This window comes from Accipiter gentilis, chromosome 23 (assembly GCF_929443795.1).
Source record: "Accipiter gentilis chromosome 23, bAccGen1.1, whole genome shotgun sequence".
NCBI lineage: Eukaryota > Metazoa > Chordata > Aves > Accipitriformes > Accipitridae > Astur > Astur gentilis.
The window spans coordinates 2,230,204-2,253,095 of NC_064902.1; the positions used below are offsets into that span (position 1 = coordinate 2,230,204).

A 22,892-nucleotide genomic window follows, 5' to 3' on the forward strand; every position below is an offset into this window, starting at 1 on the left:
CCAGCACTTGGAGGATCTCTTCCCCCTCCTTCTTCACTGACCTTGGTGTCCATAGGGTTGTTTCTCACATGTTCTCACTCCTCTCTCTGGCTGCAGTTTCTGTTCCACAGGAGCTTTTTTCCCTTCTTAAATATGTTATCCCGGAGGTGCTACCACCGTCGCTGATGGGCTTGGTCTTGGCCAGCAGTGGGTCCATCTTGGAGCCAGCTGGCATTGGCTCTGTTGGACATAGGGGAAGCTTCTAGCAACTTCTCACAGAAGCCACCCCTGTAGCCCCTCTGCTACCAAAACCTTGCCACGCAAACCCAATACACAAGTAAACTTAAAAATACCTATAGTGAAACTAGGAGTAAAGGGTTGGATTCCTCCCAGTGAACTGGAGGCATATTAACTGAGACACTTTAGTAGAGATAGTTGGACTCCTAAGGTGAATTCGCTACAGTGAATCAGTGAGCTGATTGTACTTCTAGTATTGGTACCTGTTAGGTGGAATGCAGTACTTTCCAGTTGGGAGAGAGAAGTAGTCTTCCCTCTGGTTTGTAAAATTTGTATTCTTGGTTTCCCCTGTCCCCAGCAAACTTTGGGGTATTTTGGCCAGAGCCATCATGCCATTCAGTAAATCTGTGAGTAGCAGCTGTCACAATCAGCTGGTTTCAAGTGAATAAAATTTCATGTCACTAAAGCAGAAGCAACAAAAATATTGGTTTGGCTACTGGTGAGGTTGAACAACACGACTGGCGTTCATGATAGAAGAATTGACTTCTAATGACAGAAGTCAATTACATTGAGCTATGTATGAGCTCCAAAAGGGAAAATAATGTCATATATCTCTAGTAAATAAATAGGCGATCAGGGAAGTATATTTTACATTTTCAGTCAAAATCACTGACAAAATATAAAGGGTGAGCAGATGACTTTAGAAAGAGTGTATCTGAAACCAGTAAATACTTACATGTTTGCTGATGCTTAATCAATATGATATAGAGAAGTATCTCTGGTAATAAAATGTTTTTGTTTGTTTAGTATGTGGAGATTCCTTCTTTGTTCATATGTGAAGGTAGCCCATGTGCCTCTGGGGTTACTAAGTTTCCTTGTTTGGTTTCATAAACATCTTTCCCTGTCGTAGTCGTGTCCCGTCCCGTCCCCCCCCCCCCCGAAGTGGTACATTTTCTAGAGCTGTTTGCTGCATATCCAATTTCAGTGTTCAAAACGGTACATGGTGTTACACCATGCTCTCCACCTCCATTTGGCTGTATTCTGAACAATAGCAACTGCAGACAACTTGAAGTGGCTGTCTTACTTGATTGAAGGTAGATGCAATTGTCATGCCGTCAGGAGAAGCAGATCAGCCGTACATTGCTTGTATGCAAGATGTTGATTTTAGACCCTGGCAGAAGCCCCAAATTTTTATCCTTCCTTCCCCTCTGTACCCTTTGAGGCTTGCAGTAGTTGGCACTGTTTTTCACCCGAGAATGGTAAATGGACTTGCTTCACTATTGGTTTCGACTCTGATTTGGAAGTTAAGACATCCTTTTTAAAAAGCATAGCGTTTGCACTTGTTTCTCAATATTTTAAGTCATTTTGAAACCTAATGGCTTTGAGGGAAGAGACTACCTTACATCTGCTGGTTCTTGAGGGAATTAATTTTTAGTATGTGGGAGCACTTGAACTTCAGATTGAATACTTAAGTAAATATTTGAGAGCTTTAGGAAACCAATAAGGTCAGGCTGTTGAGTAAAAGTAAACATTGTGAATTAGAATGCACATTTTGAGTTTGTTCTGACACCCTGTTTCTACAGGTCTGTGCTTCAAGCAAAGGCTGATTCTGTTTTCTACAGCAGAACATATCTTCGTTATAAGCTATCTTTCTGTAAATGAACCTTCTATCTCAACTAGGAGATATTTTTGACCAGCTGTAAAAATTTGCATTCTCAGATGTGCAGCTAGAAAAGAGGCAAGGACAGTTTGCTGAAAAATCTGCCTTTTATTGTGAAGATATCCATAATATGGGCCAAAAGGCCAGGGGGGTTGGGGGCGTGGACCCCACCCCTTTTATATCCTCAGCATGTAATTTCACAGATAATTTAAACTTTTTTTTTTTTAATTAAAAAAAAAAAAAAAAAGGAAAGTAGAATGTCCAGGGAACACAACTTAATAGGAAATACTAAAAGCTGTACATGCTAGTGTGTTTGTCTTCCTGCAAACATTAAGTTAAAAGTATAAGATAGTTTCTAGTACTTGAGTCGTATTCAGGTAGTCTTTACTCAGCAAAACTTTGGTCACAATTGAGTAAGGTAGGTAATGGGATCTGTTCCATGCAACAAAAATTATCTGCTTCATTTTTTTGGGGGGGGGTGTGGGGGGTGTGTGTGTCTGTTTTGTTTTCTTTTATATTATACATTGTACCTTATTGGTAACAGCAGCATAAAGACTATCTTTCAATATTTATTTGATATCTTGACAGTTAAGCAGTTCTAGGGATTTTCATTCTAATTCTGTGCCTTTAGACTTTTTATTTCTCTGACTTTGTCCCCTATATGGTAATATTAGTAAAAAGCCTTCAGGGTTTGGGGTTTTTTGTTTGTTTCTTTGTTTGTTTTTTAAAAGAAAAGTAATTGGAATAATCAGAGCTTAGTTTTTCTTGACTCTTTCTTCTAGATTATCCCAATGGCATTCGGCTCACGTCAGCTGTTCCAGGAGCAGATATCAAAGTACTAATAAATTTCAATGCACCAAATCCTCAGGACAGGAAGAAGTTTACAGATGATTTGAGGGAGTCAATTGCAGAGGTTCAAGAAATGGAAAAGCACAGAATAGAGTGTAAGTACAAAGGTACATACAACACAGCATTTTCAAGATAATCAAAATAAGAAAATCTTGAGTATGTATATAACCCATTAGAACTCTTTAAAAGTTCAAGATAATGTGGGTTTTTTCCATGGCTTTGATTCTAGAAAGAGGAAAAACCCAATGATATCTTAAACCCTAGCTGAGTTCATTGACTATTATTTACTGCAGTGTAGCTGCAGTGGAAATTTAGCCTGGACAAAGTGCAAATAGCAATGGACAGAATAGAGGTGGGTTTGTAATTTTTAGTATAAATTGCAGTAAGAATTTTAGGGATGATTTACATCACTGAAATTCTCAATGACAGCCCTTCAAATAAGTTTCACTGAATTTTTCTTTATTTCCATGTTGATATTCCTGTATTCTCTCAATTAGGTAGCCATAATAAAAATAGATGTATTTTGCTGGAAGTTACATGGGTGTTTAAACGTGGAATTTTATCTTCTGTATTTCTAAAAGAGTAATAGCTTTTCATCCTCTATGCTGTAATATAAAGCTGTTAGTACAGGGGTGAAGTTCCTCTCTGGCATTTAACAGTGCCAAGATGAACTCTTTTTCTATTATTCACAGTAATACATGATCACATACAGAAATTGTGATGTTAGTATTAGACTATAACATCCTTCATTATAGTCAATAATTGCAAAATTATTCTCTTTGTTTCAGCTGAGCTAGAAAAACAGAAGGGTGTGGTGCGTCCAAGCATGTCTCAATGCTCCAGCCTGAAAAAAGATTCTGGCAATGGGACACTGAACAGAGCTTGCCTGGATGACAGCTATGCTACTGGGGAGGGGCTGAAAAGAAGTGCACTGAGCAGCTCCCTTAGAGACCTGTCTGAAGCAGGTAAGCACTGCCTTTATTTCCTGCTCTGACTAGTGCATGCAAACATGTGTGAATGATGCATATAAAGCCCAGCTCACAGTGGGCTTCCAGAACTAGTAATACTGAAACTTCAAACATTTTGAACAGCTCCTCTTTCATAGTTAGTGTTTAATTTCTGTTTGTTTTTTACCCTTGTTCTATTAAGCAACCACTATTTGAAAGCATTTAAAACATTGTAGATTGCTAAGTATACTTTTAAAGGAGAGTGAAGACAGAGGAAAAATTGTAAGTGTTTTTAAAAAAAAATGATTGACTTGTGCTAGGAGTAAACCACTTAGTTTTCCTTTTTTTCTTCCCCTTTGCTTCTTCCCCTTCATACAATAGGCTTAGAAAGAAAAGAAAAGAAACTGGTCTCTGTGTAATGACCGCTTTCTGAATATTTTGTGCTCAAGTGTACCTGTATTACCGCTTTGATGAATGAAATTGAGTGAAGCACTGTAAAATTCGGTCTAGAGCTATGCAATTCAGATACAGTGTGTCCTTGATGCTCTTTTATTGTTTTGTAACTCAAGATATAGTTCCCAATTCTTGCAAAAGAGGTTGTTGTGAAATACTATTGCCAATATAATAAAAGAACCCTTAGTGGACAAGAATACTGTGACATCTCACAAAACCACTGATGTATCTTAAGATTTATCAACTGATTAATATAGCTAAAGACTGGAAAGGAGTGGTGGTGTGATTTTTTAGCCAAAGAAAATCCAGGGGAAGTTTGGTATGTTTTTATTTTATGGTTCGCCTTGGTAATACACAACTGGCATACCCATGTAATACAGGCTACCATGGCTAATAACCTTGTCTTTCAGTGTTAAATGTGATTCCTGTCATTTACAACAATTCATATCTGAACACCATGCCCACTATTCAGAAAGTACTTCTGGGGATAGTAGCAACTATATATGTATATTTAATTTTTTCTTTAGTTCATAGTCTGTGTTACATACTCTGATTTGTTCCTCTAATTGAAGTGATGACTTACAGTATAGTCATAATTTCAATACTATGTATATCTTTGGTAGTAGACACTAGTTATCTTTCTCCTTTTTTAACTTTTTAGCTACGCTGCAATAAATAAAATTGTTACAAACTGAAATTATAGCCTGTGTCTTGTGGGTATATGTATGTGCATACAAATATGTAGAGAGTGAGCTCTTTCAATTATTTTATTCTCTGTTTAGGCTTTCATACTCATATGTCCATTTGCTTCATTAAAAAGACCTAGGACCTTGATCCAAAATCAGGCTGAACTTGAATATTGGTGCTTGATTGGCTTCAATGGATTTTGGATCAAGCCACCAGTCTTCACCACTGTTATATCCTCTGTTATATTTGAGGATATTTCCATCATCCTTTTTTGTTGTTTTGGTTTCATTTCATTAGAATGAGAACTACCATATTGTTGAATATGTGAGTTCAGTGGGTATCTGTACCCATAAATGTGATTTCTGATTGATTTTTTTCATCCCATAGGAATTTTTCATCCTTGTCTTTCAAACATTGCCATGTTTTTAAATTCATGTTATGGGTTTTATGCAATAAACAAGTATTTTTTATCATGAAAACATTTCACGTTTCAACGGGGCATGCCCACAATTGGCATGCTTATTACTGAAAATAGCTTTTTTCCATAACAAAAAGTAGAAATCACTCACAGACTGGAGGGTTTATCAATGAGTTTGTTAAACCCAACTAAACTTAATTTTAACTTCAAATAGTTGAGAATTATGGAGAGTTTCTGTTTGGTCTTGTGCAGTGCAACTGACTTGAGAAATTACATACCTGTTATTTCGTGTAGTAATTTTAATGAGATTATACATGTCTTCTCTGCCTTTTGTCAGTGAATAGCTTGCATGTGAGGCTGATTTTTTTTATATGGGAGAGATGATCCATAGAAAAACAAAGAAATCTCTTTCAGTTAGCAAGATACTGTGTCCCAGTGATTATAGCATATCAAATTGCTTCTGTAAAAGAATACTGAGTTAGGTTGCCTCAATTCTTTTTGTGGATGAAACACAGGATCAACAAGGAAGAGGAACAAGAGTAGTGGGACTGTGTGTGAATGTGTGCCTTTCTGTAAGAAAAGGCATGATGAAAGTGGATTTGTGGAGAGTTCCCTTCTACACTTAAACAGAAATAAATCTAGTAAGCATGAGAAAATTGCCTGGTTGCATATTTATGCAGTAAGGCAGATAATTGTCCAATGAACATTGCAAAAACAAATTGAAAATTTTGAAATATTTATTCAATGAAGGGGAAATCTGATTGAACAGCATTTTGTTTGCATGGGTATATGACAAAACTATTTAAGAAAAGAGTCCATTACTCTCTACCGGATACCACAGTAGTAAATGGTGGCTATGGAAAGTGACTTTAGATTTCTCTCTTGGAAAAGAGTGACGATTCATAAGCTTCTTAGATCTAATGGATGTTGATACTAAGCTGTAAACCATAAGGACAGGCAAGATTTCTCTGTCAGGAAACAATGTCAGGAATCATTTCCTGATGGTTGTTCTTCCATGCATTTGCCACGATAGCTTAAGTCATAATTGCAAAAAGGATGTGCATGAGGGTCTCTTGATTTTAAAGATAGTATTGTTCATTGTGGATTGACAGTTCTTTCCACGGAATAAAAAGTAGAATATGGCAACCAACTGTTCCAAGATGTGAATATGTCAAAAGTATTTAGCGCTTTATTTTTCTCAAGAGAAAAATTTATCATTTCTATTACACATTTTTGAGCTATAGTCAAGGAAGAGCTGAATTTATTTGTCCCAGACTTTGAAATTCTTAGTCTACATAAAAATATTAGAAGACAAATCTTAATGCAGTTAAAGGTGAGTTTCATGGTTTCCAATAGAATTTTGGACGTTTCAGCACTTACTCTATATACAATTACATGATAAGTAGGTTTACAGAAAGACGTGAAAATTGTGGAGTCCCATCATGGCCATCAGTACATGGGAGGAATGATTTGATTGCTAAAGGCGATCATGGAGGATTAGGCTAGCTGCATTTTCGATTCTGTGTCTCTCAGGTTTTTTGACTGGTTTTAGGCTAGTCAATCTGAATTCCAGTGACTTTGAGTTGCTGGAGGACCCAGTGCTTTCATGTTGAGTTTACAGTGGTGAGCACCTGTGGAAATCAAGCTTTGTTCACCCCATCTCTAATGTGTAAGGGGTTAATAATATTTACAAACTGCACTGGTTTAAAAATTGTAATTTTATGGTTTGCCTTGGTAATACACAACTGGCATACCTATGTGATATTGGAAGCTGCACAGAAGTGCAGGATGGTATAATGGTTACTATTAATTTAAGTTGTGCTTGTCTCATAATCTCCTGAGCTACGTCAAAACAATCACAGACCAGTAGAGACTACTTAAGGAAAAAAAAAGTGAACAACAAAACCAAAACATAAATTAGATTCAGAATTAAAATAATTCTATTTGTATATTGCATATAATCTCAGTTATCAACCCTTAACTTTTAAATGTTTCTTTTGTTTGTTTGTTTTTTAATAATTTCATCATGTATTTTTTAAAATTTCCTGTATCCCAAAATGTAATGGAAGAGATTGTGGAATTTCTCAGCATCGTAATCCCCTTAAAAAGACTCTGAGTTCATGCAATTACAGAACCCTTTCATCTGTTGAATCAATCTGTGATGAGATGGTGCAGTCCCTTGGCTCCTCCTTCATCTGATGCAGGCAGGGTTACTAGGTTATTTTCTCCTTCCTCTCCCATGGATTTTGCTAAACTATATAGGAGAGAGGATACTAGCAGTCATCTTCTCCCTTATTAGAAGAGCTTTCCAAGTAAGGAGAGATTGTTCCTGTCTCTTCCCTTGTCACTGTTGTTATATTTCCTACTCTTCAATGGAATAGCAACAGTAATGGGCATGATAGTTTACTGGTTTTTTTAAATAAAACAAATTTTTATGAATCAAGTCTTTTGTGATATGCCTATGCTCATATCAAACCATTTTACAAGTATGTTGTACAAAGATACCCCGCACTGTATATAAACACCTTTGTATCAACAACTTTTCTGTCTTATGGAAGAGACGCTGTTTGCTTTTCCACTGAAGGAGGAGTTCAGCAAGGCAAGGCATGGTTATGCTGTTTTCTCATCTCCTGGTGCTTAATCAGTATTTTGAGAATCATCTGTTTGAAGATGCCAAGAAACTATTTTCACAATTGATGTGTGATCTTAAGACTATACCTGTTTCACACAGAAAACAAGATGAAAATATGAAGGTTACAAAGAGTCTTTTCACCCTGGAAAGTGGTCTCTCTAAATTAATGATTAGAGCATATTGTTTAGATAATTTTGAGCAAGTCAGGTTGAGTAATACCTATAAGTTGAGTAGCTAGATGGTTACAGATCCTGCTGCTGCTCTGCTGGGAATATCAATTTCAAAGCCTTTGGAGGCTAGTAAGACAACTCATCATTATAAGAGCTGGTACATTAGTTTGCTTTACCAAAACGTTAATTTAGAACATTTTCCAAACTTTTTCCCAAGATGTACAAAACTAGATCCTAATACATTGTTTAGATATCCATGTAACTCTCTGGTATAGAACAGAGTTTCAAAGAAATACAGGGTAGCAGTGAGAAATATTTATATTTACTGTTACAATCTGTGCACATCTGTGAGATCAATTTCTGCAAGGTAGAATGGATTTTTATTAATGAAACTCTATACTTTCTTTTGGAATGTTTAAGTTTGTAAAAATATTGTGATCACTTAATATTTCCACTATAAATTTGAAATATTCTTAGTCCCATATAATGCATGTATATACATGGGACATATACTTATGTAAGTTAAAGATATTTCTTACAAAATATTCATATCTAACATCAATGAATTATTGGAATAAATCAGAAAAGATTAAATTAACTGAAATTTAATTTTATAAAAATAAATTTAAAACCACTCTAACATCCTTAAAAATTTCAAGTAGATCAGAATATATTAAGCAAAACTGGTCTTCAGATTTGATGAATACCACCTTGCTTTATATCACAGCTGTTAATTATCATGCAAATATAGAGTTATGCTTACATACAATTCTAGTCAACAGTCACTATTTTCTTGAAATGCATTTGAACTCTGCAGCTCTAGGGAAACATTTTTGAGATAGGATGCCATCTCAAAGACCAGAGAACAGTCTTGTATAAACACATATTGGCAGGGGGAATGCTCTAGAGGATTTACTTAATAGCTTTCATATCACACTGTAGGCCAATAAGGAATTGGGTTCAATTTGTTTTTAAGAAAATAAACAAAGCGCTCTTTATTGTGATAGTGCCTATCTGAGGGAAATTTACAGGCATTTTAAGTAGGATTTTCTGTTTGTTCTTGGCTTTGCTAGTACTACTTTGCCCTGAAGTTATTCTAAGCAAAATTCCATCTGTCTCTTTCTGTCCATATATACTGGGTATATACCGTGTTCACGGTTATTTTATTAGAGACTTTGCCATATGCAAAAGGCATTAGATTTTCCTGTTTTTCTTCATTTTTGGCCACATTTAATGACTTGTGGCAGCTGTCAGTCTTATTTGCAATATTGACTGCTAAGTTAAGAGATGGCTGTCTTCCTCTGTGTTTTTTGTATAAGCAAGCAAGAGTGATCTGAGTGTTAATCAGTACTAATCCCGTTAGCAGAGCAGAAAAATATCAAAGCCTGAGTAGAAGTAAAAATAAAGGGATTATCAAAACCAGTTTTTCTGGGAGGGTTCATAAGATAGCACAGTTATGGTTTTTATGAGGCTAAAACTGCAGCAAGAGATGAACCACCAAGCTTTTGACAAAAAGCCTGTCTAGGGGAATTGTTCAAAATTCCAACAAATCTAACAAGCCAGACAAAACACCTTGACCACAAGCACGTTCCCCTCAATTTAATGTCAATGTAGAGGGGTTTATACTGGGGAGGCATCCCATGACCAAACAGGTCGAAGTTACACTTATGGATCCAATAGGTGGTATTTTTAGATCATACTGATAGTATAAGACTTACGGGTCTTAATTGGTCTATGAGAGGGTTTGTCAAGAAGTAAGGGCGAACCTCCCAGTAATCACTGTTGTGTCCAACCTGCAAACCAGTCCCAAAGTTCTTCTCTTTAGCTCTGGTACCATGTGCCTTTTGGGCTTCTAAAGATGAGGGTATGTGGCTCATAGGTTCAGTGATGCTGAAATCTAAACATTCCTCTCCAAAACCACCTGTTAGAGTAGAAGATTCTGAAGGCAGCAATGTACCAATGCAGGGTGGATATTGTCTTTGATATTTGGCCTTGCAGGAAAGCATTGAGAAAATTTAGGTTTCTGAAAACATGAAGATTTTAGAGAAGCTTTGAAAACCTGACCATTCTTCAGAGGTTATCTTTGTTTATACACCCTGCCAGTAAAGTATTTTGAAACTTTGCAAAGCAATGCTCAACAAGCTATCTTTTAAAAAATATGTGTTTCCACTGCAGCCATATGCTATTTTCTCTCCTGTGAAACAAGAGAGAAAATCTGGGATCCTGTGTCCTATATATAGCTACTGAAGTATTGTAGCTCTTTAGCCAAACGGTCCGGTGTTTCATGTGTAGTTGTAGGCAAATGTCTTTGGCGATTTGAGAATATTGGAGAACAAATCCATCATACTTAAGAATAAAGCACTGCACAGCTAAACAAACAAAATCTAGCCATAATGTCAAGACAGATTCCAGATTTATTGATAAAAAATTAAGTTTAGTTTTTTTTAAACCTCATGAAGAAGATTATATGAAATCCACTGAGGTTCAAAACTGAAAATGAAATGATGAAACCGATGCCCCTCACCAATCTCCCACACGGAAGTTAAGAATATGCCACTATTAAATTTTGTATTTAGATTAATACCACCCCATAAATATAAATGCATATGCTGCCAGTCTTTAAAGAAAGAAACTTCATAGACAGTTAGATTCCAGGAAGTCAAACAATTTAAAATTGTTGCTGGTCAACATCATAACCATACTATTAAATATAGATGCTAAAATACATGTATTTTAAGAGTTGTACAAATTTAAAAAAAAATCACACCCCGCTAATGATAGTTGATTCACAACAATACCTCTTAAAAATTAGTCAGGTACAGAAACTTAATATAAGTACTGGCCTTAAAAAGCTAAATTTCTGCCTTAGTAGCTGCTGTACCAGTCCAGTGCAATGTTAACCCCCCTGCAGCTCCTCTAGTTGCATTTAGAGACTCCTCTAGTGATTCAGGGAAAGCAGCTGTTTTTCACCCGGGTCTTGTCTCAGTCTCTAATCTATGGTGTTGCATGTCCTGGGCAGGCAAGCGTGGGCGACGCAGCAGTGCAGGATCGCTAGACAGCAATATGGAAGTAAGTAGGAAGTTACTGATGTCTAGCTGGATGTGATGATGTGCATTTCAAACCTTTCTTTTATATACATATTTTTTTGCTCTTTTTTCTTCTAACATATAACCTGCCTGCCTCAAATAAAATGCATGCCTAGGCTACTCACTCCGTATTCTTCCAGCTTAAAAAGCACTGACAGCTTGTTTTAGACCAATGCCATTTTTGGTTTGAGCTAACCTTGTTCCCTTTGTTCCTGCAAGCATGGTTAAATGAATATGATGTGTCCTTTTGCCACCATTTCAGTCTGGTCCCAGCTTAAAAGCCCACTTGCTCTTTGTTACAAAGTACACTGTTCTTGCTGTTTGGTATTTAGCTACAACTATTGACTTTCATGCTCAACCATTCCCATTGCTTATTTTCGAGTTAAATTGCTAAATGTATGCAGTCATGACACCATGGAATTGCACAGATAGGGCATGGGAGGAAAAAAATTATTAAGATAGGTGAATTCAATGTGGATTTCATGAGATTTCATTCATCTTCAAACCATTTATATATACTGTTCATGTCTCTGAATTCAGCTTGCAGATTTTTTCTTTTTTCTTTTTTTTATTTTAATTTATTTTATTTCTGTGTTTGCTTTAGGTAGATTGCAGTTTAAATCTAGCACACTTTGCCTAAGTACTGTTGTGTCCCTTAACTCTTTTTTAAAAAATACAATCCCCCAAACTTCCAGAAGCTAAATACACCATTCCAGGCTAAATAATAGAGAACGTTGGACCACAGGTCAGAAAAACACAATCACATAGAAATCTTAGTGGCAAAAATGGTATGGTTCCATTTAACACATATTTTAGAGGTAGGCTTGAGAAGCAGCACTGTGGCATATAGTAGTGGAAAACTACTATAAAAAAAAAAGTTTAAAATACTGTTTTGAAATCTGAATTGTAACTGTAATATTTGCTGCTGTGTGTTTAACTATTTAGGTTGAATTTAATGTAGTTTTATTTTTTGTTGTAAAAAAGCAAGTATGGTATTTTTTACAGTATTTAAAAATGTATTTTTCCTTTAAAAACACAATCCTAGGTCTTATGTCATGTTACTCTTCCTTGACATTTTTCTCATTTCAAGTCATAGCTTTCAATATTAAAGCATTGAGAGAAGAACATTTAATGCTTAAAATACCCCAAGAAGGGCATGAATGCCTTACTGGCAACTTAGAGAAGGTGGAAGTAAAATTTTTCCTAGAACTTTTAACATAGTCCACCCATGTGAACACTGAAGGAGGAGTTTGTGGGTCAGTGTGAACTTTTTCTTTTAAACATTTTAAGATTTTTTTAATTTTTATTTCTATTAATTTCTTTTTAGGGGTCCATCATTAGCAGTCCTCACATGCGCCGAAGAGCTACATCAACCCGAGAGTGTCCATCTCGCCCTCACCAGACTATGCCTAACTCCTCCTCACTCCTAGGTTCCTTATTTGGTAGTAAAAGGGGAAAGCCACCTTCCCAAGGCCATCCACCATCTGGCTCATCACAGCAACCTCCGCACCCTCCAGTAATCCCACATCAGCAACACTCACAGCATCCTTCTGCCATGCATCATGCAGGGCCAGCTGAGGGGCAGACACAGGCACAAGTGCATTCTCACCATTCACAGTACTGTCATATGCAGCAGAACCCACCACCCTACCACCACCACCACCACTATCACCCTCCCCAGCATCTCCAGCATCCACACCAGTATCACCAACATGTGCCCCATTCCCAGCATGCGGCACACTCCCAGCATACTCCTTACATGCAGCACGCCCATGCGCAGCATACCCACTCTCCTCACCCGCCGCTGCCCCCTCCGCACCCAGGGCACTCTTCTCATCCCCAACACTCTCAGCATCACCATGGACCGCCACCACCTCCCTCCACTTCAGCCAGCACTAAGCCCAAACACAGTGGCATCAGCACAATAGTCTAGAACATATTGACCCTCCTAATAATGATAGTTTTAAACAAAGTTACAAAGGCACTTACAGGAAGCAACAAATAATATTGTCAGTTTTTACCTAGACAATTTGAGTTGTGTGAGCTTAAAGGCTTGCTGTTACTAAATAAAATAATTCAAGTTAGCGCAATCGATACTGGTTTCACTTATCTACTCGACAGACGTTTACCATCTGGTTAATTCTTATTTACAACTGCCTTGAAAACATGCTGCTTGCTGAATATGGGTAAAGCGATCTTTTACACCAAATCCCTTGACAATTTTACATGCGTAATAAAAACTTAGTCTATGAAACAAGGAAAAAAGTGATACAGAACCAAGTGTTGCATTCTTGCTCTTTTCTTGTCAATGGGCAAAAAAAATAAGTAGACCTGATATGGTTGATGAAAGTACGTAAGTAAACTTTATATAATATAAATATATACATATAAATATATATATATATACTGTATAGTTAACATTTGTGCTTGGAAAGAATTTTTTTCAGTCCACAAAACTAGCAATATAGACTTTACAAGGAATTCCACTTACTTGATAGGACAGTATAATAGATGAATAGCATATGAAAGAGTAGACCAAAAACATTAACTGTTAGAAACAAATTTCAGACATTTCAGTATTTTCATTAAAAGTCCTCTGGACTTGCTAAGATTTCTAAGCAATCATTACTAAATGTGCCAAGTAACATAGCATTTAAATGTTGTAGTCAAATACTGCTTTGTATAAATCCTTATTTTATTAACACGAGAATATCATACTTAATCAGTATTATAACTGCTTTGCTATTTCAGGTAAGCAAACTTGTTGAGATGCAGTAATTATACCGTAGCAATGTAGGATGACCATTTACCAGTGGTCATCTTGAAGCATTGGTCACACAAATTCTTAGACACTTTAAAGGCTGTGATAACTGTGAATTTACATGATCCACATTTCTTTTGTATGCATATGATTTAATGAACACACACGAAGAGTTACAACAGGTGCATGTACACACTGCAAAAACATTCATCTTGAACATGAAAATGGCAAACTTCCATCTTTCTCAGCTACTTTGTTTCCTGTTTACCATAATTTCTCATTTTTACCCCCAATGAAGCTGAATTCTAGTCAGAGTGTTTCCAGGTGGAAGTGCTCTAAAACTTGAAGGTTTGTTTTAGAATTTAGTATAGGGTTTTTATATATATATATACACACATATTAAAAAAATACGTAATTCCATGTAGCCATGTGCTAGCAACAAAGTGGCTTCACCATTTTTACTCATCACATTTGTTAGTTTGAAAATATCCAGCACTCAGCAGGCTGAGTTTATGCTCAAACCCTCACTTTCATAGTCCAGTTAGTTGCAAGACATCACATAAAAACAGGCTGTGCTGTTGTTGCTTATGTGTTGTAATCAAACCATTTGCAAATTTATATACAATTTTTATCCCAAAATCCTGTACAAAGTTATACATGGCGCCTACTTTGTAGTTTCAGCATTTTGAGCCACTGCAAGGACTTTACACCTAAACAGTAGAGACAAAGGAATCACAACTGCAAAACTGTACCAGCCTAAAAGCAAACCTTGAAGAGGATGAGCAAAAAGTTCCAGTGTGAGATGGGTAAAAGTAACAATAATAACCACCAGTCAATTTTCTGTTTAACAGTAATAAAATTGTCAGGAATAATGAGGGCATGAGAACAAGAGAGTGACTTTTCATATTGGCTTTGCTCATGGCATCTCTAATATTTGGGGGGGAGAGGGGAGAGGTTGAGTAATTTTTTCCCTTTCATACCATTGATATCACAATACCAGCAAAACTGCAAACTGAGCACTTTGTTAACCTCCACAGAGAGCAAATACAGCAATCTAGAGTTTAGCCTTTTGTTTAAAGCTGTCCATGTTTGTTTCACACATGTGCAATATGTTTTCCCCTTCTGCTCCTTCTCCTCTAAATTATGTTCATGAAATGAAAAGAAAAGAAAATGAGTAGTTACATTATTTTTAAGTATCACTCATACTATTCTAAATTCTGCGGCTTACCTTAAGAGACTCATATGGGTCCCCTGAGGCTCTGTTCCTTGCAGTTTAAAAAAATATATACTGTTCTTATAAGGGAAAGTAGAACTGTCTGCATGTCATCTAATGTTATTATTAGTGTGAGGCTACACTCTACATATTGTATATTTGCAAAATATATCAGTGTTACTGTTGATATTAGTTGAAGTAAAGTGATAACATATTTCAATATGTAGACTTTTCTTCATACATCTGTACCAATAGTAGAGTCTAACTGTAATTTATAGGTTGTTCCAGAAAAGATAAAGAACCATTCAGGTATAAACATCTTTCAGAAACCTCATCTTTTAATTAAAACTGAGGTAAGAACGCTCCTCTTCACTGAGTGATGGAGTCTGTACTTGTTTCAGATGCAGAGTTATAATGTAAGTAAAATTGCCTGTGTATGGAATAAAAGTAGAATATGCAGTATCAGTGGAGAGGAAATCTGACTCTAGCTGTGTTAATTAACAGTGAGGATGTTAAATCTCCCAGATCTGCATTTGTTTTATGTTTTAAAACCCCTTTCATTCATTTAAATTAGAGTTACATATAAATTTTCTAAACTTACACAGTAAGCCACGTTTTAATGCTTGACCACTGATTTTCATGTGCAATCAATTAAGTATTCAGAAGATGTCACAAATGCGCATGCAAAGAACCATTTACACATGATTTCATGTACACATGGGGAAGGAGTTTGTACCAACCCTCTAGGTGCATTAAGTCGCATGTGTAAAATCACAGCTCATTTTGAGGCTAGTTTATAAAACAAAACTGGTCATACAAGAGCACAGTATTTGTAAACTCTCTTATTTCAAGTCAATGAGGAGAAACAGTGGACTTTTACCTTGGGTTTGTTTTTTTTTTTTTTTTGACTGTGTATTTGTATGTACTTTTAACAAACAAATGTGTCTTGGTGTCAGCATAAGTCTTAAGAACTTTGCTGCTTGTTTGGGGTTGTTGTATAACCTCTCTGACTCTGTCCTTGATTAACAATTGCTTAGAGCAGTGTGGATCATGCCTAGAATAGGAAAATGATAGTACTTTAACACTGCGTGTGGTTAAGAAAATTAATATTTTCAGCCTGCAGGCAGGAGTAGAATTGAGACGGTCTTTTTCTCAAATGCCATTGCCAATTAAAAACTGGTACAGAACTGCATAGAGTGACCATGTTTCTCTTTTCCCATAAATGATGTGGCAAAGTAGTAATGCTGATTTGAAAAAATGAAAGGGAAACCTAAAGAATGAAGGTGTGGCAACAAAAATCTTTTCTGGGACAACAATCAAATATATATTTGGGGGTTTTATTTTTTTAAGTTAAGAATGAAATGTAAAACAATGTAAAAACAAAAAACAAAGTTCATCCTAATATAATGTGCGTCTTGTATTGCTAAAAAACCCCAAGTCTAACATACAGTGTAGAATGATTTTCCCATCATGTACTGCATGCAGCAGAAGCCTCTTGTTTCTTGATAAAATGAGCTGAAAGACAGTCAGCAGATATTTAAACAATGAATCTCTAGATGTTGACTTGCTGTTCCATATAAAGCTGTGTGTTTTCTGCAGTTAAGCATGCATTTTGCTGTTCCGTTGTAAAATACCATCGCACTTCTTGCCTGCAAAATGGATTATTGTGTATATATTTAAAAGAAAAGTGGAACCAATAACAAGATTAAATTTGGAAAAGAGAAAAGGGGGTGGTGAAAATGGGACCAGTAGGGGGAATAGATAATTCTCTAAATTGTACATAGTGTGTAAATTAGTATTACTAGAAGTCTGCAGTCACTTTGAGGTTGCCTATCTCCTGCTAGGAACTTAAATCAGCTTTGAGTTGTATTAAACTGTTAGAATTAGGTCTTGAATGCAGACTGTTAAAGACTTCAAAAAACATTATGCATACAAGAAGCTTCTGTTCTGGGGAGGCTTGAGACCCCTTTTGTAACTATGGGGAAGAAAGGAGTGCTTTCATTTTAATATGCATTCTGTTTGTAAGTAGTAACAGACCCTATTGATGTAAAACTATAACTGTGATCATGTGGAGAAATCAAATAAATCATTTAAAACTCTTTGTTTCTCATTTTGTGTAATCCAAGAACTTCAGTTCTTCAGACTTGAAATGAAGGACATTCCTTCCAATGGTATCCTGGCCCTGCTGAGTCAATGGGATTTCTGCTACTCACTTCAAAGGGGCCAAGATTTCAGTCTTCATCTTAAATTAAAGATAACTTGGTGGAAATGGTGGTCAGTACTGTGGAGACCGTGATCCCTTCTCAATAGCTTTTGATTTGTTTGGTGGTGCTGTAAATGTATTTAATTCCAAAATATGATAAAGAGCAATAAATACAACACCTAGATTTGCAAACAGTGAGAGGTAACACCGAAGACGCTTTTTGGGGCACTGTTTACCAAAACATTCTAACATTGAAAAACAGTAACCGGATTTTGAATCTCCTTAAACATGAGCTGTCCAGCACGTTCAACTGATGCCATGAATCTTTTGGTTATCACATTGCCTTGGGAGCTTATGTTCAGATGACCGTCTGCCCTTGACTCGTAAGTGTTCTAAGTTTGTCCTTCCCAGGGATGCAGTCCTTCATTTCCTAAGTGTAACTTGCACGCTTTGGATCAAGTTTTGAGAGCATTCATTGCTTCTGTGCACCTGCTGGCAGGGAACCATCATCATACTTCAGTAAGTGATGTAACTGAATAAGTATTATCCCATTACTACTTGTACCTGTATTTATTTGTTGTGTGTCTTAATTTGTACCACTGAAGGATCACTATGCAGGCATATTTGCCACACATGGCCTTCATAATATTTGATGTTATGCTACTGCAATTACTTTAGATAATAACCTGTGGCAGACTCAGTTGTGTTCTTATTTTTGCTCATTTCCTAGATTTCAAGGGGATTACAATGTGTTCATAAAGCCTGTTAAAACTAATGCTTAGCTATCAATTTAAACTAAATATTGTGTTTGCTTATTTTTTTCTATGAATTTTAGGAGATTCTTGAATTATTTTGTGTGAATAGTCGACTATGACCTATTTCTGAATGACGGTAATTTCAGGCTGTACCTCTTGATCAATGAATTTTTTGATAGGTAAGTACCCATTTATCACTAGATACTTCCAGTGTGCCATCCCTGTGAGCTGTGTGACCCATTAGAAGATAAACCAATGCCTCATAGAAACATTCTGTTAGTGGAAATAGAAGAATTTGCAGTGATGTTCTTTACTGGTACTTCTATTCCTATTTTAGAAGCTATGATTTTAAGAATTTTGATACATCTACGTTTTGAGAAGGCAAAGAGTCTGTCTTCTCTAATTAAGAGCCTGTAAGTGTTGTTATAAATCTGGGGTTTTTTTCCTGATCCATTTTAAAAGTAGGACCTAAATAATATGTCTAAATGCTGCTGCTTCCTACCTAAACTAAGACTAGGTTGAAGGCATTTGTGAGCTGGCACTACTTAAGAAAAATAAATAGCTGAAGTAACCTCAGCAGCAATTGTGGTTTGTGTGATAGATTTGTACTGGTTGCAGCAATGCCCAGTAACTTAATTTTAAAAATTCAATGTAGGTTAAGCCTGTGACAGTCTAATAGCTCACAGTTGTTGATTATTTTTTTTTAATTATTATTTTAATATCCTTATGAGATGCTCATCTTAATGGAGTTGCATTCCTTAAGTCTCTGATAAAGCTTGTATGTACATACCTAGTGAAAAATGCCTTCATTTAAGAAGTTTTATCGCCTTCAGACTGAGGATAGGCAATCTTACCCTAATATTAAGAAAAAGGTCAAGATTTTCTGTCATAAATTGTAACTGTCATAAATGGTAATGAAAATCACATATTTTGCAAGTCAAAAGTCTAATGTTTGAAAAATTTTCCTAAACTCTGTCCTGTGTTTGCGCATTTTACATGTTTGTGTGCGTGTATCAATACACACAATAATTGCATGAATGAATTGTCATGCAATAACAAGTTACTTCAAGCTCTTCTAGATAGCATCTTTTTAAGAGGGCATTACTTTCCAGGTATTTTCTGTATTATTTTGGTTTAAATAAAGAAATACAATATTGAAGTGACAGGAAAACAAACATAAAACTTAACACGTTTGTCTTCTGAAATATGTTTGATCTGTATCTCTCTTCAGGTTTTTGTTTACTTAATAATCGCATGAATTCTATTTACAGTTGGCCTTAAATGGTTCATTTTCATTCAGGAGTTTTATAAAACTAGTGTAGTAGCATTTTACCACATATTTATTTGGAGTATACGTAGTAGTTGTGTGGTATTTTATTCATCAGCACCTGATGCACAGGTGAGATTTGGGAGCCCCAATTAATTTTAAATTTTTTGTACAGTATCACAGGCCCTGGTCACATAGCGTCCAGAATATCTTCCATACGCCTTTGCTTGTTCCTCAGCATTTTAGCTGGAGCTTGAAACATCAGCCAACTTCTAGGGTTTTTTTTTCTGCAGTCATTCAAACTGTCACAAGATACCAGAATTATGATGCTGTTAGGATTGTGTAATAAATCATATTTCAGCATAGGTATGTAACGACAAATGTATTTGCATATGATGAACAATGTACTTACAGTAACATGCCATAATAAATCTTTACTGGTATTATATACACCTTTTTCAAAAGGAAGCATACTGGACTTTTAGCCTACTTACTAGCTTCTTAGTGATTTTTGCTGCTATAACATTCCTTAGAGGAGAACATAGCACATCTAACTTGATAGAAATATCTAAAATACACAAATGATGGAAAAATGCTTCATTTTAGGTGAATTTTTTAGTAGACTTTCTTTTTGTTTCCTATTATTTCAAGAATTAAAGCCAAATCCTGTATTACTTGGTAAAACTAAATCAACTGCAGGATGAAACTGACCATGAATGTTAGGAAATGCTCAAATTAAGATCTCTGCTTGAAGTACTTCCTAAGCTGAATAAGGCTTAAATGAAAGTTGTGTTGGTGCTGCTGACTCAAAACCATCACTTTTTTCCATTGGTTAGATTTATTATTTTTACTATATGTATAAATGCATATTTTTAGGGATAAAATGTTATTAAAAAATCCCCTTTATTTGGCATTTTTGCAATAACTGAGATGTGAAATTAGCATCATGGTTCACAAGACACAGCCAGCTCAAACAAATCACAGAACCATACAATTTATCAGCTCTGTTGTAAAATGACATACACAGTTTTAGCTTTTATATATTTCTTCATACTTAGACATAGCGATTTAAACAGGTATATATAATGAGCAAAGAAAAAATAATCTATCTTTAATAAGAAGAATAGGGTAAATTGATTCTAACACAAATGAAATGTTATGCATGCATAGTGAAAAATGCTTTCTCTCTACAGCTTCTCATTTCTGCTACAAATGAATGCAAGTATTTGACAAAGAAATGGGCTTTTTTTGTCTACGGAAATGGAAAAAGCAAGGACTATGCAGGTGTTCTGGGTTAGGAGGCTGTTGTTCAGCAATGGTATCACAATAAACGACAGCTGGAAATTAATTAATTTAATCATTACCATTATGATTTTTTTTTTTTTTAATGAGGGAATAATCTGACTTTTGGACATGGAGTTTCATCACATTTGGATCCAGCTGTACTGGTATGTGCAGCCTTTCCTCTGTGTGTGATCCGTGGACAGGAACACCTCATTTCCTGAAGCTGGGCAAACCGGTGGTCCCAGTCCCTCTCCCTCTCGAGGTCCCCACGCACCAGGCACAGCTGAGCTGTGGGTCAGGCCAGGGAGCAGAGGGGAGAGAGTGCACTTTTGTGAGTGTAGGTAAGAAAAAGCTGCACTGGGGGTGAGGGAGGAAGGAAGCAAAGGAGTATGTCTCATGCTGGATGCGTGACTTTTTGGCAGGACTGCGCTTGTGCAGTGGGGTGCAACCCCCATGAGCATTTTTCTCCTCCATAAGCTCACCATATGCTCTTGACTGATTATTATTTTCATTTGACTGGCTAATATTCCTTTATATCCATCTGCAACAACAGACAAGAACATTTTTATTTAATGATTCAACCTATATGTTGTCTTTTCCATCTTTCTGGTAATCACGTGTCTCTGCTTCTGCCTCAGCCCTTACCTCAGGCTCCAAAAATGCCTTTGCAGTAATTTAAAATAAAATAAAAACCAACCAAATAAACAACAAAATAAAACCACAGTGGCCCTAGTTTAAGATACTTCTGTTGAAGTGCAGTGACAAGAAGTAGCATTTTCTAGCCCAATGAGAAATGGGTACTGAGTATTTTAGGCAGGACTTCAAGCATCCTAGGTGTTTATAACACTGAATTTTCACAGCATTTCAGCAATTTTAAAAAATGTCTTTGATTATGTGCTAACTCTTCTGCTGTAACAATTTGTAAATTTTCAAAATGGTTTGCACGTATATTTTATACCTAAAGGTGGAGGAAACTTTGTTTCTATTATTTCTAATTTTTTCTGCTACTACAGCATTCAGATTTCTGGACTGTTGGAATATTTCATGACCCTGGTAACATACTTGCAAACTGCCAGCATAGCTTCACGCAAAAAAGGTGTCTGTATATTAGCAGTGAGTCACAGGGGAGGCAGCCTGAACAATTCCTCTGACTGTGTGGATTTGAAATAACTTGGAAAAAAAGCTGGTGAAAAAGCACTTGCATTTTAGGTCATCTGTTTCTCTTTCCCTCCATATAGGAAGGGAAAAACAGATGCCTCATCTGGGATGAAGCAAATTATTGGACTGAAAAAATATTAATAAAATGTTCCAGAGACGGTGGAGCTCCTTCCTTGCTCTCCAACATTACAGTATAATAAAATTTATTTTGGCAAAGAGGCTCTTGACCCATGTACCTTCTTGTATTCATTAACAGTGCCAAGATGTGCTTTATGCAGTTACTGCAGGGTCTTTTTATAGCCACCCTTGTTCTCTCACTTATCACTGTCATTTTTTTGTGATATGAAACCTGTACTGTCCAGGTTGTCTTGCTGCTCTTTATCCACAAATGTCCTCATACAGAATCCCACAGTAACAGCTTGTTTCCTAGATTGAGAGTTTAGGTTATCTCCTTCACAGAGCAAGAATTATACTTGATTTCAGTACAATGGTGGCCTATTTTCTCTCTCTTGAAAAATTAAAGCTTATTTGGCTGTAAAGAAAAATTTGCAAAATGTATAAGTTTATAATTTGAAATAAAATACTTTAGAAAACATAAGATAATTTAGGGCTTCCTTTTAATCTAACGTGACAGAGCTGATTGACAGTTTGCCTGCAAGTGCCACCTTAAGTTGTGAGGAATCCCTTTCACTAACAGTATGTATCTATTTCTTTTTCAGGTACTTCTTAGGATAGCCACAGTACAATAATTCTGGATGCACACTAGCTTGTACAAATGTATTTATGCAGTGACCGTGTTAACATCTCTGTTTCAAACACATTACGTTACTTCCACAGCATGTAACCAGGAGCAAAAGTGGAAATACCAGTTCCTGCTCTCACCTTTCCCAAGATTTAATTTGTAAGCCAACTTCTTTTTAAATATTCAGAGACAGGAGAGATGATGCAATGAGCACATCATCACATGCCCACAGGGAAGACAATTATGAATTTCAAGTGCAAAAATTTCCTACCATCTGCCTGATTGAAAAGGAGAAAACAATTGCATAATGGGAACAGAGGCTACTAAAGGAATTGTATGTATTTTCCTGGAAGTGCTGCAAAGACTGGTGAATATTTTTATAAAGTAATTT

At 36.1% G+C, this 22,892-nt stretch overlaps 1 protein-coding gene across 18 annotated transcripts in view; it reads left to right on the forward strand.

The window, feature by feature from the left end:
- Positions 1-17,191, forward strand: part of IQSEC1 (IQ motif and Sec7 domain ArfGEF 1) — a 359,237-nt gene extending 342,046 nt beyond the window's left edge. For 13 of the 18 annotated variants that reach the window (XM_049826619.1, XM_049826622.1, XM_049826624.1 and 10 more), the window contains 4 exons: positions 2,659-2,832; positions 3,514-3,690; positions 11,052-11,101; positions 12,446-17,191. In XM_049826619.1, the coding sequence (XP_049682576.1) occupies positions 2,659-2,832; positions 3,514-3,690; positions 11,052-11,101; positions 12,446-13,051 (1,007 nt within the window). In that variant the 3' untranslated portion in view covers positions 13,052-17,191. The remainder of the gene's footprint in view (positions 1-2,658; positions 2,833-3,513; positions 3,691-11,051; positions 11,102-12,445) is intronic. The other 5 variants (XM_049826620.1, XM_049826623.1, XM_049826626.1 and 2 more) reach the window with 2 other exon arrangements.
- The last annotated feature ends 5,701 nt before the right edge of the window (positions 17,192-22,892 follow it).